This window comes from Pongo abelii, chromosome 1, assembly GCF_028885655.2.
Source record: "Pongo abelii isolate AG06213 chromosome 1, NHGRI_mPonAbe1-v2.0_pri, whole genome shotgun sequence".
NCBI classification, from domain to species: Eukaryota; Metazoa; Chordata; class Mammalia; order Primates; family Hominidae; genus Pongo; species Pongo abelii.
This window is the reverse complement of record NC_071985.2, coordinates 80374021-80393794: the sequence shown is the minus strand read 5'-3', so window position 1 is coordinate 80393794 and position 19774 is coordinate 80374021. Positions and strand designations below refer to the sequence as shown.

At 39.6% G+C, this 19774-nt stretch overlaps 1 protein-coding gene across 1 annotated transcript; it reads right to left on the bottom strand.

The window, feature by feature from the left end:
* Window positions 1–7397: 7397 nt before the first annotated feature.
* SELE (selectin E) lies at window positions 7398–18902 on the bottom strand. Its single transcript, XM_024254311.2, has 14 exons — window positions 18735–18902; window positions 18340–18424; window positions 17378–17761; window positions 16606–16713; window positions 15216–15401; window positions 14264–14449; window positions 13962–14150; window positions 12823–13011; window positions 12505–12693; window positions 12116–12292; window positions 11465–11572; window positions 10674–10695; window positions 10496–10568; window positions 7398–9270 (listed from the first exon to the last, which is right to left on the bottom strand). The coding sequence occupies exons 1-13, from the start codon at window positions 18735–18737 to the stop codon at window positions 10511–10513; spliced, it is 1884 nt and encodes a 627-aa protein (XP_024110079.2). The 5' UTR covers window positions 18738–18902; the 3' UTR covers window positions 7398–9270; window positions 10496–10510.
* Between the last annotated feature and the right edge of the window lie 872 nt (window positions 18903–19774).

Genomic DNA, 19774 nt, shown 5'->3' with positions numbered 1-19774 from the left:
CATTGTGCACATGTACCATAAAACCTAAAGTATAATAGTGATAATAATAATAATAATAATAAAAGAAAAAAAAATAAATAAAATAAAAAAATAAAAAAATAATAAAATAAAAAATAAAAATAAAAAAAGAAAAAAAAAAAGAAAACCAAACATTACCCATTCTCACTCATAAGTGGGAGTTGAACAATGAGAATACATGGACACAGGGAGGGGAACATCACACACTGGGGCATGTCAGGGGATGTGGGGCTAGGGGAGGAACAGCATTAGGAGAAATACCTAATGTAGAGGACAGGTTGATGAGTGCAGCAAACCACCATGGCACATGTATACCTATGTAGCAAACCTGCACGTTCTGCACATGTATCCCAGAAATTAAAGTCTAATAAAAAAATTTAAAAAAAAGAAAGTTGCCTTAGTCACATAACTAGTAAGAGACACGGTTGGGAATTTGAACAGAGACCAGTCAGTTCCAAATGCATGCTCTTGATCATTAAGCTGAACTTATGGCAGGAACTTGGAAGACATGGTAAAATGGGGACAAATGTGGAGCCAGGGAGACTTGTGAAAGTGCCAATGCTCCTACTGTACCCTGAAAGAAATATCTAGACTTGCTTTTTTCTAAGTCCACTCCTCTAATTCTCTCAATCTCAATCTCTCTTTCTCTAAGAGACGGGAATGCTGCTCTGTCACTCAGGCTAGAGTGCAGTGGTGCGATCATAGCTCATTGCACTCAAGTAATCCTGGAATCTAGTGCCCCTTCTCCCTCACCCTCCCATGTAGCTAGGACTACAGGCACATGCCCCAACCCTCAACTAATTTTTTTATTTTTATTTTTTTTGTAGAGACAGGATCTCACTATGTTGCTTAGGCTGTAATTCTCTCTTGAAGCTTGTCCAATCAGGCTTTCGGCCACACCAATTCCCTGAGACTGCTCTCACCAAGGTCCTACACTTCACTAATACCGACAGCTTATTCTCCATCCTCATCTTACTTCACCAGGGAGCTCCTGGTTTTCCTCCTACTTCACTGGCTATTTCTTCTGCATCATGTGTTGATTCTCCCCCATCTCCCCAACCTCCAAACCCCTGGAGTACTCCAAAGATCACTGCTTTGCTCTTCTGTGTCTAACCTCAATAACTTGGTGGTCCAATTCACTCTCTTGACTTTGAATACCATTTAAATGCTAATGACTTCTAAATTCTGTACAGCCAGAACCATTCTCCTGTAGCCAAATGCCTACTCAACATCTCCATCTCCAAACAAATTAAACTGTTCAATCAGCCTCTCATATTTTACATATCCCAAACTGAACTTCTGAATTTCTCCTCCAATCTGTAGGCCTCTTCCCACAGCCTTTCCATCTCAGTAGATTATAACTCCATCCTTCCAGTTACTCAGACCAAAACTTTTGGAGTTAACTGAGACACCTCTCTTTTTTTTCACAACTCATATCCAATGTGTCAACACATTTTGGTAGTGGAAATGTTGCGGGATTTTTAAAGGAATCAGAGAGACCGATGGGGTTCAGAAGGATATTTAATATTTAGGTGCACTGGCCAAGTTGGATTAACTCCGCAGGACTGAGCCCTGAACAAAGAGTTAAGTTATCTTTTAAGCATTTTGTGGGGTTGGGGAGAGGGGGATCTGTGCAGGGGGAAGCATACTACAGAAGTGAGAAACAAAGACAGTTATTCAATTAATTGAGACATGCATTACATCATTTCTTACTTTTCAAGGAGAAACATGTTTTGCGACTTGAGTTTATCTGTCTAGTGACCTTGCAGCTGCACAGCTAGAGAAACAGGGTCTTCACAATGCCTAGGAAAGGAGGAGAGATAAGGCTCACTAGCCGCAGAAAAACAGGCAGTTAATTTTTAAAGGACTTCAGCTCTTTGTCTTTCTCAGGGGGAATTGGGTTTTCTTACATACAACTGAGTTTCTGCTTACACATTATTTAATTTCTTTTAATTCCTGTTCCAAAAGAAGCCAGATACAAAAGGTTACATGTTGTCTGATTCCATTTATGTGAAATATATAGAAGAGGTAAATCCACAGAGACAGAAAGTAGATTAGAGGTTCCTAGGGGCTGAGGAAGAAATGGGGACTAACTGCTTATAGGGTAAAGAGTTTTCTTCTGATGAAAATATTTCAGAACTAGATAGAGATTTTGTTAGGCCATTCTTGCATTGTTATAAAGAATTACCTGAGACTTGGTAATTTATAAAGAGAAGATGTTTAATTGGCTTACACTTCTGCAAGCTTTAGAGGAAGCATGGTGCCGATATCTGCTCAGCTTCTGGTGAGGCCTCAGGAAGCTTACAATCATGGCAGAAAGTGAAAGGGGAGCAGGGATATCATATGGCAAAAGCAGCAGCAAGAGAGGGATGTCGGGAGGTGACAGTCACTTTTAAACAGCCAGATCTCGTGAGAACTCATTCACTATCATGAGGACAGTACCAAGAGGATGGTACTAAATCATTCATGAGAAACCCCACCCTCATGATCAAATCACCTCCCACCAGGCCCCACCTCCAACATTGGGGATCACAATTTGACATGAGATTTGAGTGAGAACACGGATCCAAACCATATCAGAGATGGTGGTTATACAATGTGATAAATGTCACTGGATTGTACACTTTAAGATGGTTGTTTTATGTTATGTGAAATTCACCTCAATAAAAAGAAAATATTTAATGTGCATTCAACCAAAAGAAGATTTGGAATAGGAAAGGTCATGGAGATATATTAACAGCCATTTGATGGGTGGTAAGGAAAAGAGTGGTTATTAGACTGTTTTGTGGCTCTCAAAAGGTAGAACTAGATTGAGTTGGTGAGCATTATAAAACCATCACAAAACCCTGGAGAGAGGACCCAATGCTGAAGAACCATTTGCCTGACATGAGACATGAGGAAAGTACCAGTGAATGCCATTGAAAGCAGCATCCCTGGGTCCAAGGGATGGTCAAAGGACCACTACCCAACCCTTCCCTAGCCTACACCTCCATTACAGATGACCGCAAGCTTTATTTGCTCATAGCTGCCAACCAAGGCTGCACTCACTGCAGTTGCTATCAGTTTATCATGGGTAGAAGGAATGTGCAGTACAGAATTAACTAACTGCCCACCTACCTCCACAATCCTATCAGGACAAATCACCATGGCTCACATTTCCTTACATTTGGCATGTAAGCCCCTCTTATTATCTGTCATCTATCTCCTAGACAGTTCACCTAAACTGTTCTCTCCTGACCCAACCTTGATTTTCATCCAAAATGCTTCCTTGCCATCCCTGGGATTCCTGTCTTCACCATCACCAAACTCCCCTCAGTCTTCCAGTTTCCTGTTCAAACTTTTCTCCTACCTCCTTGCTTTGTCATTAGCCCAACTGCCTCCTGAGGACATCACTTCCCCTGCAGATCTCTCAAGATGACAATATTTATTCTCCACACAGCACATACTTCAGGGTTGGAAGGCAGGGGCAATCTTCTCCTTTATAACGAGTGCCTCTTATATATCTTTGTTCATCTGCCCTCTTGTAAAAAAAAAAAAAAAAAAAAAAAACACAAAGAAGAAATAAAATAACTCTGCTTCTTTGAAGCTTGTGACACTGAGATAAACCATCTCACTGTCCTCATTGTAGTGACCTCCCAACTCCTCATGCAGGATTGGCTTTGGCACCTGGCTCCTGATCTTCCTCTCCCTGTAAGCACTTCTCATAGTCATGGGACTTCACCATCCATGGCACAACCCATACCACAGCCCAGATCCTCAGCTCTCCAATGACATTTTCCTCCACTAGACTTGAGCTACCTCCTTCCCTAGGCACAGCCTCAACCTCAACATCACCTAAGACTGTACCATCTCTAAAGTCACATGTTCAAACACTTCACTCTTTAACCACTGTCTCCCATTCTTGCAAGTGTATTGCTCAAGTATCTCATTGCAATGCTTTTTACTCCTACCTCATTGAACCTCCAGGCCATTAAACATTTCCTTATTTCTAACCATCAGGTTTCTCCTTACTTGTTTGTTTTTTGTTTTTTGTTTTTTTTTTTTTTTGAGACAGGGTCTCACTCTGTTGCCCAGGCTGGAGTGCAGTGGTGTGATCTCGGCTCACTGCAGCCTCCATCTTCCTAGTTCAAGTGATTCTCATGTCTCAGCCTCCCGAGTAGCTGGGACTATAGGTGTGTGCCACCACACCCGGCTAAGATTTTGTATTTTTATTAGAGACGGGGTTTTGCCATGTTGGCCAAGCTGGTCTCGAACTCCTAACCTCAGGTGATCCACCTGCCTCAGCCTCCCAAAGTGCTGAGAATACAGGCATGAGCCACTATGCCCCATCTGGTTTCTCCTTATTTATTTCAAGTCTATGCTGCACTATTAAAACTGCCTTCACAAAAATTGTAATAGTGAGAAAATTATGGCAGAGAAAGAGATCTGATATAATCAACCCCCAACTTGCCTTTACTTTCCAGACTGCCCTTAATAATTCCTGGGCTTGGGCCAAGCTATCTTTGGCAGAAATTTAGTTTATAGTTTAAATAATAATAGCCCTTCTCCAAAACTAAACTGCCTTTGTAAAACTAATGAAAGACCACCCATGAAAGGTTAGGAGGATGAGAGGAGCCTGAATTCTGCTAAGGTGTAGATGTAAACAATTACCAACTGTTATTCCGGGGTCACAAGATTTGCAACATCCCCAATTACTCCTGCAGATAACAGCACTATCGTAGAATCTGATTGGCCTTTTGAGATGTCTTTTCAGATTCTTACATTTCAACTGGTGGCTCTACCTGGACCCATCAACAAGTCCTGTGGCTCCACCTAGAAGCAGACTTAACATGCACAAGGACCATTTTCCACATCACTATGATTGCATCCCAACCAATCAGCAGCACCCATTCCTCTGCCTGCCAAATTATCCTTGAAAAATCTTAGCCTTAGAATTTTGGGGGAGGCTGATTTCAGTAATAACAAAACTCCGGTCTCCCATATGGCTGGCTCTGCATGAATTAAATTCTTTCTCTATTGCAATTCCCATCTTGATAAATCACCTTTATCTGGGCAGCAAACAAAATGAACCCATTGGACAGTTACACTGTTGGCAGATATATCTTGCTTCCAAAACTGGATTTTTATTAAATGAATTTACTCTATTTTCTTGATATTTACAACTGTAAATGTTGTGTCTGAATTCTCTTTATTTCTTGTTGAAAATAACTATATTGCTACAGCCAGTACATACAGATGGATAGCTAATTACTCAACATGGGGGGGATGTGACCATCACTGCAATGTGCAAGTAAATGTTACCCATTGTCCACTTTTCCCAAACTACATAGTGTTATATGGTATATGACCCAATCAACGGTGGCAAAGCTCCAGAAATACCACATAGACATCAGGGACTCATTAAACTAATCAGCCTATAGTCCTTTTTCAGTAATTTCCAAACCTGGTTGTGCATCCAAATCACTTGGTAACATTAAAAAAACAAAAAAATATACACGCAACATTCGCTCCCAATCCTACTGAATCAGAATATTTTGGGTTTGTTCAGGAACAGATTCAGGAGTTTTTCAGGGTCCAAGGTTTATATAATTTGAGGTCTATCTTTGAGAAAAGGAATGTAAAAGCGTCTTGCTTTTATAGATCTTAAAAAGATGTATTACCATGTAAACACATTCCTAGGGCGCAGGCCCTTGTAATTTAAAGGTTTATCTAAGTAATGGGCCCTGAAGCTTAATTTTCATTATCTTCAGGGCAAATTACCTGTGGGTTAGGGTTTAGGAATATATCTCTGCGTGTATGTGTGTGCACATGAGCATGTACGCTTGTGTGGATTTTTTTTTTTTTTTTTCTGAGACAGAGTCTCGCTCTGTCACCAGGCTGGAGTGCAATGGCGTGATCTCTGCTCACTGCAAACTCCACCTCCCGGGCTCAAGCGATTCTTCTGCCTCAGCCTCTTGAGTAGCTGGGACTATAGGCACGCACCACTATGCCCAGCTAATTTTTGTATTTTTAGTAGAGACGGGGTTTTGCCATGTTGGCCAGGATGGTCTTGATCTCTTGACCTCGTGATCCACCCGCCTCCACCTCCCAAAGTGCTGAGATTACAGGCGTGAGTCACCACGCCCAGCACTTGTGTGGATGTTTTAAGCTCCCAGGTGAGTGAATACTTAACTAGATCTTTCCCTTCTGTAGCATCTGTACTGTTTACTCTATGCACCTCAATATTTTTTCTTTTAGTATCTTTCCTTTTTCTCTCTTATTCCTCTTGTGCTATTTTTACACCTCCTTTTTTAAAAAAAATTTTCCCTTTTATTTATATTGACCTTTAGCCCTCACAATGATTCCTACAAGCCCCATTTCTGTATATGGGGATTGAAATAATTGCTGGACTTTTGAGAGATAGATATATTAAATTGCAAACTGGCAGTAGTGGGGGTAGTTGATACATAACTGGGTTTTAAACTCTAGCCTTCTGAGACCACTCATTCCATTTGTGAAAAGTGATTCTACTTCTTATTATGAGCTAAAATATGCATTCATTCACCCATGCATTGATTTATTCATTCAATAAATATTTGTTGGATGTCCGCTGTGCATCAGGAATGTGCTAGGTTCTGGGAATACAGCAACGAACAAGGTAATTTTTCCCTACCCCTAAGGAACTTAGAGTTTAGTGGGGAAGAGAGACATTAAACAAACAATTGTGCAAGTAATAATATATAATTATTTATTACAGTTAAAGGAAGGAAGAGACATATGGGTTATGAGGGCATTAAAGAAGAGACCTAGTCTAAGTAGCCAGTTCTCATGAAGGTCCCTTCACATGTATTAGTTGGAGTTCTCCAGAGAAACAGAACCAATAGTGTGTGTGTGTGTGTGTGTGTGTGTGTGTGTGTGTGTGTTGGGGTGTGGGGGGGTGTGGTATTTTTTATAGAAATTGTCTCACACAATTATGGAAGCTGAGAAGTCCCATGGCCTGCTGTCTACAAGCTGAGAACCAGGAAAGCCAGTGGAATACTTCAAAGTCCAAAGGCCCTAGAACCAAGAGTGCCAGTGTTGGAGGGCAGGAGAAGATGGGTGTCCCAGCTTAAAAAGAGAGTGAATTCACTGTTTTTGCTCTACACAGTGCCTCAATGGGTTGGATCATGGCCACCCACATTGGTGAAGGCAATCCTCTTAGTCTACCAATTAAATACTAATCTCTTCAGAAATACTCTCACAGACACACTGAGAAATGATGTTTTATCAGGGTGATAGAAATCTTCTGGAGTTAAACAATGGTGATAGCTATACAATCACATACATTTTTAAAGGGTGCATTTTATGGAATATGAGTTTTATCTAAATAAAATTTCTAAGAAAGAGCCTTAACACAGAGATAAACATAAGCACGTTTATTGTCAACCTTTATAGTGTCATGTCAAATGGGTCTGACATAAGCTTAAATAAATATATACTTTAAAAATTATAAAATATTTTAAGTTATAATTTAAAATTCTCAATAAAACTCAAACACAAACCACATTGGTATTTCACACAGCTAATTTCTAATGCAGTTTACATAAATATTTACAACACTTAAACAATTTCAAAGAAAATAACAATGTATTCCATACATAGCCTGATCACAGTAGTTGTTCTCTCTTATTTCCCAGAGTCTTTTTGCCCCTTTAAAAGAATCTCTGCTGTTCTGATCCTTATCACATCTCTGTTTTGACTGTTGGCTTTGTCATTGCCAGTGTTCAGCTGGAACTTCTCTGAAACTTTGTTTTCAACACATGCTAAGTTAATGGAAGTGTAGGAGAGTTTTGATTCTCACACTCCTCAAGGCTAGAGCAGCTTTGGCAATTACTGACTGAGAATTTCTCATTGCCAGTGATCAACTGAAAACTGGAGATTCCTTTGGAATTGTTAAATCTGCTTATAAATAAACATAAATGCTTGCTCACACAGGCATTCCTCTCTTCCAGAGCACCCTAACATACAGAAGAAAACAAATAGGGAATAACTATTAGACATCTTCATTCGTTAAAAATCTACCAGATGACTCTTTTACATGGTGAGTTTCTATTGTGAATTTAAAATCTTCCATAATATACAAGAATTATGTTTACATATCACATCTGACAAACATCTTTGTAGGAATGCAAAGCACATCTGTCTTTCTGTATTCTTTTCCAACAAAGACATTCATAAAACTATACCTTCGTGTGTTTGCATTTATGCTTTTATTAGTTCAAAACATTTGGCCTCATGGAAGTTTTTCATCATGGAAACCACATATTTCTGAAAAAATACCTGACAATATATAAACCTTCCATTCAGTTTTTACTCTCCATTTCTACCATGTTTTCAAAAAAACAACTGTAGTAAAAACACTCAGAACTTTATTCTGGTTAACATCATGCCTTGCTAGGGTACAATAGTTTCCCTTTTTGAAATAAATTTATAACAGATGTAACATAATTTGTTAATAAACAATGAGGGGGTAATCTAGAATAAGTAATTTTTACCATATCATAGTTGACAACGTTTACAAGTTTTTTAAGTCCCTACAACACTTGTATTGAATGAAGAATTATGGAAGATTATAATATATTCAATGCAAGTAAAAATATCACAATCCTTAAGTACCCTTTAAGAGGCACTGAATCCCATAGGGATGAAAGTGATTAAATTGTGCATAGTAACCCTCGCACAGAGCATTCAGTAGGATTTGCACCATTAACAACCCTCCATGCATTTGCCTGTGGGCATTCAACATCTGTCATTTTTTTTAAGTTATAATATTTTTAGTCATTTTTTTCCTCTAAACTCTTGATAATTATTATTCATTCTTATGACAGCAACTGTGTAATCAGCTGTCGAAACACTGTGAAGGGCAAAAGAAAGAAAGCCACAAAATATTGTGTTTCTGTGCCAAGATTTTACAGCAAGCAAGGGAGAGTTCGAAAAGGAATTCTGAGATTTCAGAGTCTTGGTCTCTTCACCTTTGCTTGGAAGAAAATATCCTTTCCCTTCATTAGCCAACACTTTCTTGATCCTGAGAGTAGGAAAGGGAACACTGAGTCTTTTCAGTTGAAGGCTGTCCTTGCCTGCTGGACTTTGATCTATTGAAGTGGTGATGGGTGTTGCGGTTTCAGCCATAAAGGCATCTGGCAGTAGTAGGCAAGAAGGGCCAGAGACCCAAGGAGAGTTATCTGTCTCTGTTAACTTCAGTGTATCCCTCTAGTTCCCCAGATGCACCTGTTTCTGTAAATATAAACATGCATGTCATCAGAAGACTTAATATTCTGCATACTGATCATGACAACAAAATGTACCTTCTAACACAGACCACTGTATACACTCTCACTAGGATAGACCATGTAGGAACATCGAATTCTATTCAGTTAGGACAGTGATGATGGATACATATTATACCTCTGTCAAAACCTACAGAATATACAACACAGAGTGAATTCTAATGTAGCCTGTGGACATTAATGAATAATAATGTATCAATATTGGCCCATCAGTTGTAACACTAATATAAGATGTTAATAACAGGGGGAATTGGAGGGGGTGGTGAGGAGATATGTTGGAACTCTTTGTGATTTCTGCTAAATTTTTCTGTAAACTTAAAACCACACACACAAAAAAAGTTATTTTAATTGTTTAAAAAGTATTCAGAGGGACTTGACCTTTCCAAATTCTCTCAAAGCAGGTCAGAGTAGTTAAGAACACAAATTTTAGAACTAGACTGCCAGAGTTTGAATCCTGGCTACACCACTTACTAGCTTTGAGATTTCAGGCAATTTACTTAACTTCTCTTTGTCTCATTTTCTTCATCTGTGTGATAAGAAATAAAGTAACAGGCCGGGCCCAGTGGCTCATGCCTGTAATCCCAGCACTTTGAGAGGCAAAGGCAGGTGGATCAGGAGTTCAAGACCAGCCTGGCCAACATGATGAAAAAATACAAAATCTCTACTAAAAATACAAAAATTAGCTGGGTGTGGTGGAGGGCACCTGTAATCCCAGCTACTCAGGAGGCTGAGGCAGGAGAATTGCTTGAACCCAGGAGGTGGAGGTTGCAGTGAGCCAAGATCATGCCACTGCACTCCAGTCTGGGCAACAGAATGAGACTCCATCTCAAAATAAAAAAAAAAAAGTAAAAAGAAAAGATAAGAAATATAGTAACAGCCCGTATCTCAGAGTTCCTAGCTTAGAAAAATTCCTAGAATATAGTAAGCGCGAGGTAAGCGTCAGCTATCTTCATTATTATTATCTATCATAAATGAAATTACCCAATAAAGCTAGATCTGTTTCTTTCCTCTCCTTCTACAAAAAATAAAACAACTTTCAAGAACAATACCCAGGTGGTGATTTCTCCCCTGCTCCCTCCCTAAGATATTGGCAAGTTTGGAGGGTTCAAGGAGAAACAGAGCACGTAGAGAAGATACCTCTCTCATAACCATTTGTGATTTACAAGTCTTACCTGATTCTTTTGAACTTAAAGGATGTAAGAAGGCTTTTGGTAGCTTCCGTCTGATTCAAGGCTTTGGCAGCTGCTGTGGAACACATGAGAACACTAGGTAAAGCACTGTCTTCCAACATGAAGAGAGAAAAGTATGTGGAATGTTCAATGGCATGCTTTGTATAAGAATGCAACTTACCTGGCAGGAACAAATTTCTTTGCTGCAAAAGAAAAGACAAACAACCATTAATTCAGACTAAATGACTTTTGAGGATACATTAAATCCAGATACAATATGACTTAATTCATCAAGCGTTGCAAACTCAATGCTTCAGGGACTCTGTAATAATCAGAGCACAAACATGGCTTGGTGGCATCTAGGGTAAAATGCAAAGTACACAGCCATCCATAAGGGCATAGCAGCTTCCTAATGCCAGCAAATAGCTACGGGGTCATCTTGCCTGATTCAGTTCCCAATTTTTCATGAGAAGTCCAAAGTCTTAATTTAAATGTGAGATTTCCTATTTTGTAAACGTCAGAACTTAACTCAAAAATGTTTTAAGTACTCTTAAACATGTAAGCCAAACAAACCATGAGTGTAGTCAGATGTGCTTGCATATTCGTTATGAGAGACTCCCAAATTTAAGCCTGTACTCCAAATAAATCTCCTTAGGAAGAATTTTATCCATTTTCCTTAGAGCGCTCATCATGGCAGTTTCATTGCACAATTCCGAGAGGCATCATATAATTCAACATGAATAGCACCCCCTGGAGTTGTACAATATTAGGCACGACTAACATTTTTATTTCCTGAAACACTTCCCACACTGAGTTGTACTACTAACTCTTTTCTGAAGACTTCTGCTTAATTATACTGCATTTTATCCAGATTCTAATTATTGTTTAAATTAGTAAGCAAGACCATGACTTATCAATGAGAAAGAAATGTATTTTCAAAAATTTTTGAAGTACACTCATAAACTTCCTCACCTTTCCGAAAGCATTTCCGAAGCCAGAGGAGAAATGGTGCTAATGTCAGGAGGGAGAGTCCAGCAGCAGAAAGTCCAGCTACCAAGGGAATGTTGGACTCAGTGGGAGCTAAGTAAATAAGAGACGAAGAAATATCATGAGGAGGAATTGATGTTAAAGTCCCTCCGTCCTGTCCCTTTGGCCTTTTTTCTGTACATTCATTACTAGGAGCAGAAGAGCTATCTAGTTTAATACAGGAAGCAGAGATGTGGCATTACAGGCCTTTGAGATCTTCTCCAAGCCACCTTTGAAGCTATTTCCACCATTGGCAGGCAGAACTCTAACTTGCCAAGCTCTTTCCCAATACCACACAACACCTTGGTTAATAAACACTGCACTTGCTTGCTCTCTTGCTCTCACTCCCTCTTATTTTCCATTTCCCCTTTCTCCTCTCCTCTGTCTGTCTCCTTTTTCCAGTTGTCAGAATTCTACCCATTCCATCAACATGCAACTTCTGTTTTTTTCTCTATCCCCATACAACTTAATATTCACAACTTGTCAACCTGGGCGACCTTTCTGGTTTGGATATAATGAATAGTTGATTACTGTAACAAGATAGCTCCCCTTTTTTCTCTTTAATCCCCAGACAACCATCATCAATCAACGCATCACCTTCACAGGTAGGTAGCATGCCAGACCAGTGTCCTGTGGCACCACACGTCAGAGCTGCAGAGCCATTGAGCATCCATCCTTCAGGACAGGCGAACTTGCACACAGTGCCAAACACGGGCTCCCCACTGCAGCTCATGTTGATCTTTCCCGGAACTGCCAGGCTTGAACATTTTACCACTGCAATGTTAGGTACACAAGCAGAGTTTCAGAAAAATCTACTGGAAAACTTCTAAAACTTGCTTAAAAGTCAACAATAAATGTAATGTGTAAGCGCTACTTAGTTTTCAGCATGTAGGAAATTAGGACCAAACCCCCTTGGGGCAATCTAGGTTCAGAAACTTTATGAAGTATTTGACCTGTACCCTAAAAAAGTCTTCACTCAATTCTACCTTGGCAGGAAGGAACCTCTTCTGTCCATTGTCCCTGAGATGTGCACTCAAGTTGAGTTGATCCATGTAATTCAAATCCCTCCTCACAGCTGAAGGCACAAGAGGACTTGTAGGTGAATTCTCCAATAGGGGAATGAGCACACCTCACCAAACCCTTCGGGGGCTGGTGGACAGCATCGCATCTCACAGCTGGAACACACGAGAGAGCACTTTAGAAGTTTGTTTGCATCTCCAGCAATACGTTTCCCAAGGTAACCAAGTTCCTAAGCTCTTCAATAGTTTTTTTATCTTAAAATAAAATAAAAACAAAGACTGTACCTTCACATGTGGGCTTCTCGTTGTCCCACTCCCCTGTGGGGCCACATTGGAGCCTTTTGGATCCCTTCAACACAAAACCCTGCTCACAGGAGAACTCACAGCTGGACCCATTACGGAAACTTCCAGAAGCACTAGGAAGACAATTCATGTAGCCTCGCTCGGGGTTGGACAAGGCTGTGCACTGGAAAGCTGAGACATCAAAATGATGGTCAGAAAATATTGCAGTGGAACTAGAGAGTACTTGGCATTTGTTGAGTGAACCCAGTTCATTCAAGCAACACTTGGAGAACTGAAGATTCTTTATAATTCCCTGGACAAATGGGAAGATGGCTGTGTTTTCTTTGACTTTCAGCCCCCTCAATGATCATGGCACTAATTAAAAGACTAATTAATCAGAACATTAGTTCCTGAGCACTGTTCTTCTAACATACAAAATAAATTATGGTCAAGGGAAAGATTTCACACAGTCCGAGGACAACATATGGGTCATGGATGTTTATAGATGGTGCCAAAAAGAAAGAAAAGAAAGCACCCCTATAAAATTTGTCTGTTTTGTGGTTTGGTTTTTGTGTTATAATGTTTTGCTACTGGAAATCATTCTGTGCTGGCTTTGGCTAGGAGAAGGCCAGTGCCTGATAGTGAAAACTGCTTGTTTTCAATATCCTTGCTCTCACTTTAAAGTGAGTTAAAGGTTTACTGCTTATATATGTATCAATACTATCTCTGTAGCTGACACCATGCTTGAAACAGTCTCATCACTGCTAATTATGAGCCGTTTCAGAAGACAGGTGTGATGAGAGTTTTACATTCAAATCATGTTCTCATTATTCTGCTTTCCGAATTTTCTAATATGATTCCTTTAGATTAAGAATTCTGTCTATTCCATGCTAATGTCTATAAAGTTTTATCAGCACATCACAGTTAAAAAAAACCAGCAAAGGATTCATTCTTAACACATATGATCCTTTCCCTGGCCAAACATTAGTTCTTTCAAATGAATCTCAAAGATATGAGTGTTGCTCATCAAATCTGATTTCTATAGTTAAAGTGGGTATTGTTTTTTTTTTTTTTTTTTCACTGTCCAAGTTTGAAGATGGTTGTTCTTTAAGAAAGTATAAATCAAAGGATCTCAAGCTTACCTTCACAGACTGGGATTTGCTGTGTCCACTGCCCTTGAGTGGTGCATTCAACCTGGGCTGGTCCCTGCAACATGAAGCCTTCCTCACAGGTGAAGTTGCAGGATGATTTGAAGGTGAACTCTCCAGCAGGGGAATGGCTGCACCTCACAGAGCCATTCTGAGGCTGGCGGATGGCCCTGCATGTCACAGCTGTAACAAATATACCCATTGATATTAACGCGGCCTAGAATTAGCTTGCCCATTTCCAGTATGGGTTGAGAGAAAGAATGTTCACAGTAAGTCTCCACGTGGAGCAACTCTACCTTTACACATTGGCTTCTCGTTGTCCCAATTCCCAGATGAGGTACACTGAAGGCTCTGGGCTCCCATTAGTTCAAATCCTTCTTCACAGTCAAATGTACAGGTTGTGTTCCATGGGAAGCTTCCAGGGTTTTGGAAACATTGCACGAACCCATTGGCTGGGTTTGTCACAGCATCACACTCAACAACTGGGGATTTGAAAGAGCACCATGAATTTTACAGACGAATGATCTTTTCACTTCCTATTGAGCTGGGTGTGTAACAGAGTGAGGAAGCTGCCTTCAAAGGGTAGATCCCAAAGTCCTATGTCAATTCTTAGGGACATGCACAGCCAGAATAAAAGCTTTTATTCTTTTTCATGGATATTCTATCTTTTCTGATTTTCACTTTGCCTATGCTGAGTGGTCTCTAATCTATGTTATCATTTACGTGAGGTAAAAATTAAAAAAAAAAAAAAGATTCCAGATTAGGAGTTATGACTAGTACTGACATACATAGGCTATTCATTTATTTTAGCCCATCAGAGCCTGAAGAACTGATTTTTCTTTTTTTTTTTTGGCCTCTGGTTCAGAAAAATAAAATTAAGAGAGAAAAAGAGATACTAAGACTGCTTAACTATCATGGTCTTGAGTTAGTCCCATGGCTTGGAAAAGGTAAACAGGGAAAGAAGATGAGAAATCCATTGAGATTTCTAGAGCTTTATTGTTTTATGGTCTCCCTTACAAATCACCAGAGCCTCAGAAACACCCATTTCAAGCATAGAATAAAAAAAACCTCTCTCAACCCAAGCAGGTACTGGGTTGGCAATATACATTGGCTGAGAGAACAAGTTGTGTTGAAAACAAAAACAAAAAAAAACTTTCCCTGAAGTTTTGAAAATGTAAGTTAGATTAAAAAACAGAAGCAATGAGGGATGAGTTACAGAACGTTCTGTGTATTCTCAGAGGGATTTACCATTGCAGGCTGGAACAGGAGCACTCCATTCTCCAGAGGACATACACTGCATGGTCTCCATGCTGCTTGGCAGGTAGCCCCTATCACAGCTGACAGAGCAGGAAGAATTGTAGCTGAAGTTTCCCAGTGGGTGACTGCAAACCAGGCTTCCATGCTCAGGGGATTCCAGGGCTGTACAGTTCACAACTGAAAAAGAAACCCAAATCAGTTCTGCTCATCTCTCACCTTTAACAGATAAGAACACTGGAAACTAGAACTACAGTTTGATTTTTTTTTTAGTTTAAAAATTTATAAAATTTCTAATGGAATATGTAAAATTGACTGTAATTCTACCCCTTTTCTTTTATTTAAGAAAACACTGATCCATAACAACAACGACAAAAAAGCAGTGATGACAACCATAAAAAAGAAATATTGAGTGATATGGGGAGAGTAGTGTAATTGTGTTTACCTCAAAACTGTTCAAATTATATGAACAAACCCAGTAAACTTAGGTACCACAACAAATTTCTTGTTACTTTTCTCACAATTGCTAAAAATACTATGGTAAGCTTCCACCCAGGGTGAGAACCATCCACAAAGCTATATTTCAAATTTAAGTACTAGAATACATTACAAATTTTAAAACCCTAATGCTGCACTGTCTACTATAGTAGCCACTATCTATGTGTGGTTACTCAAATTTAAACTTGAATTCGGTGAAATCAAATGACATTTAAAATTCAGTTCCTCAGTGTCACCAGCCTCATTTCAAGTACTCAATAACCACATGTGGCTCATAGCTACACACTGGAAAACACAGCTATGGAACATTTCCATTATCACAAAAGCTCTACTGCACAACGCTGTGCTAAGGAATCTTGGAGAGAAGCTAATCTAACTCCCTTAATGTACAAATTTAAGAACTGAGACCTCATTTCATTCAAGCGACTTGCTCCATGCTACACAGCTAGTCATTACAGAGCCAGAGCATGAACCAAGATACCCTGGACTCTGTAACTCACTCATTTCTACTGCAATGTCTTGTTATCACCTAGATGAGGTGAGTACATGTTCCTTGCAGGGACACAGAACTACAGTTTACTGAATGTGTCCTATGTGCCAGGCACCATGTAACCATGAGCCTATGAAGTTCACACTATTATTATCCTCATTTTACAATGAGAAAACTGACATAGAGAGTTAAACTATCTTGTCAAGGTGCCAAAATAAATAACTGGTGAATCTAGGACTCAAACCCAGCAGGGTTTTCATAGTCTCAGCTCACGATCACCATATGACACCATCTGCACCAGGGAAGGGAAGGCATGCAGACCTGACTCCAGTGCCAGCTAGGACATGAGATGGTGCTACCATCTCAAATGAAGAAAGAGGTGAGAACCAGACTTACTTTGCTCACACTTGAGTCCACTGAAGCCAGGGTCACACTTGCAAGTGTAATTATTGATGGTCTCCACACATTCACCGTGGCCACTGCAGGATGTATTGGTACAGGCAGCTGCGGAAAATACAAAGCATGATGAGGAGGACTATTACTGTGCTTACACTGAGTGCCTTTGATTTTAGAATCAACAGTTTGCAACAGAGACATCAGCAGTGCTACAGAGTGCCATAGACTTTAACTGAAGTGTTTTACAAAGTTCCAAATCTGAGTTTCAGGCCCACCTATCCTAAACCTTGATGCTAATGTATAGCTGTGGCTGGCACCTACCGTAGAAAATTTACTTCTTCACAAACTCTGAAGACAGTTCCCCTACCACAAATAAACAATTAATTAAAATATGTATTGTGTGTGTGCATTTTTATATGTAAAGAACTACATATTTGCCTACAGTATTTATATACATTATATATATACACACACATATACATATATACACATATATGTACATATGTGTGTGTATATATGTATAAAATGTATATAAATACTGTAAGCTATATATGTGTGTTTGTGTGTATATATATACATATATATATATACACATACCCACATATTCTTGCTTACATGCACACAAAACACCAAAAGAGAGAAACTTTAGCAGTTATACAGAATCTTTTAGAACATAAAGTAACTACAATAGACAGCAGTTTTTGCATGCTGTAAATTTGCCAAGATGCCCACACGCTGAAACTACCTCCCACTGCTGCCGCAAACTCCCTACCTGTGTAGCATAGGGCAAGCTTCTTCTTGCTGCACCTCTCATCATTCCACATGCCCACATCTTTTTCTCTCTTGATGTAGATCTCCACACAGTCCTCATCTTTTTGCCTATTGTTGGGTTCACCTGGAGCCCAGTTCTTGGCTTCTTCCGTCAGAGGTTTCTGGGTTCCTACCCAGACCCACACATTGTTGACTTTTCTGATTCCAATCCAGTAATAACTTGGTGAATAGCTCAATATGGAGTTTAGGTACTCAATCTCTTCCTTGTTTTGAATTGCAACCAGATGCGTGTACCTTTGCTGACAATAAGCACTGGCCTCATCATAAGTCATAGCTTCCGTGGAGGTGTTGTAAGACCAGGCTCCACTCTCTTTAATGAGAAGCACTAGTGAGAGAAAAAGAAAAGAAATGGTAGAGTTTGGTGCTGTTGTGGTTTAACTCTGACAACTGTGCTTTTTATTGTCTTATTTTTGGCAATGTTTGTGACATGGCCCAGACTTTTCTCATCTTTTCAAAAGTAAGAGGTACATATGAAGAAACAGCGACTTATTGTTTATCTCTTTTGTGACTGCCACCCACTAGGTGCTTTACCCACACTCACTCACAACATTACAGTATACCCATTTTGTAGTAGAATAATAATCAGAATAACTAAGCTTTATCATGCACTTAGTATGCACCAAGAAGCACTGTATGAGGTACTTTCCATGAACCATGCTATTGAATCCTCACAATGCATCTGGGAAAAAGGTCATTTACGATCCACACTTTACACTTAAGGAAAGGGAGACACCAAGAGGTAAAGTAAATGACCCCAAGCCCAGGGAAGAACACATTGCAGGTAGAGATCAAGGATGCTGCCAGATATCCTGTGCAGGACAGCCCCAGACAAGCAAGGATATTTCAGTCTGAAATATCTATAGTGCGAGAATGAGAAATCCTGGTCTAATGACACTGACTTACCCAAAGTGAGAGCTGAGAGAAACTGTGAAGCAATCATGACTTCAAGAGTTCTTTTCACCCAAAGGTTTAGGCTTGAAATACTTTCCTGGGGAGATAAAACACAAAATGAATTAGAGAAGGAAAACCTGGGTAGCTAGTTACATTATTCTACCATGATGTTTAAGGTAGCATCCTAAGATTTCGGGTAAAGGACTCCAGTGCCATAATCCTTGTTTCAGAGTTTAATCAAATAAATAAACAAATTTTAAGATTTTCATCATTTAGGTCAAAGAGAAAAGACAGGTTTTAGCTACAATACAATAAGAGCTTGTACTGATGTGGTTTTTATTAGAAGGCCTTTTGCATATCTGTGTTTCATGGCCTGAGGCTGCCCTTATAAAGCGTTCTGCACTTACCATTTTGGGAAGCAGTTGTTCAAACACAGGATCTGTCAGGTGGGTATCACTGCTGCGTCTGTCTCAGGTCAGTATAGGAGTTTTGATGTGAAGTCAGCCAAGAACAGCTGAACACTACTTCGGCTGAGGCCCTTTTATAGGAGGGATTGCTTCCTGTGAATAATAGGCGGATATTGTCCACATCCAGTAAAGAGGAAATCCCCAATGGCATCCAAAAAGTTTCCCGGGAATATCCACAGTGCTTAAAATTACAATGATGTCAGAAACCCTGTCTCTTGAAGCTACTTCACCTTTGTCCATGCCTTTATATCATATATGCAATTTTATTAATATGACACAAATGCATGATTTTTAATTCTAATAACATAAAGTCTATGTCTTTAAAGAGTTGTAAAACTTTGCTTGTTAGTAGTGTCTCTCACGTAGTTGTGGTAGTAATTAGAATTTCAGAAACAGAAAGAAACCAAGAATAGGTTTGTCATCCATAGTCTACTACCTTCAATTTCTCATTCATAGCTGTGGATAACCAATCACTACTCATTTTTTCTTCCTTTTTCACCTGCCAATTCAACATATTTAACACGCACTGTCTCACAGAGGAATGACTCACAAGGTAGATATTAATCTTCAGATTTTGCACAGCAGTTATGCCTAAATTAAAATATTATCTAAAAATAATATCTAACACTCAAATGGTTAAAATAATGCCTTATTTAAAAAAAATAAGAAAAATGGGAAATAGATATTTACATCTGGGAAAGTTTCATGGTTTGTTCAGTGAAAAAAATAAAAAGGAGGCCGGGCACAGTGGCTCACGCCTGTAATCCCAGCACTTTGGGAGGCCGAGGCAGGCAGATCACCTGAGGCCAGGAGTTCAAGACCAGCCTGATCAACATGGAGAAACACCATCTCTACTAAAAATAAAAAATTAGCTGGGCATGGTGGCACATGCCTGTAATCCCAGCTACTCGGGAGGCTGAGGCAGGAGAATCGCTTGAACCCGGGTGGCGGATGTTGCAGTGAGCCAATATCACGCCATT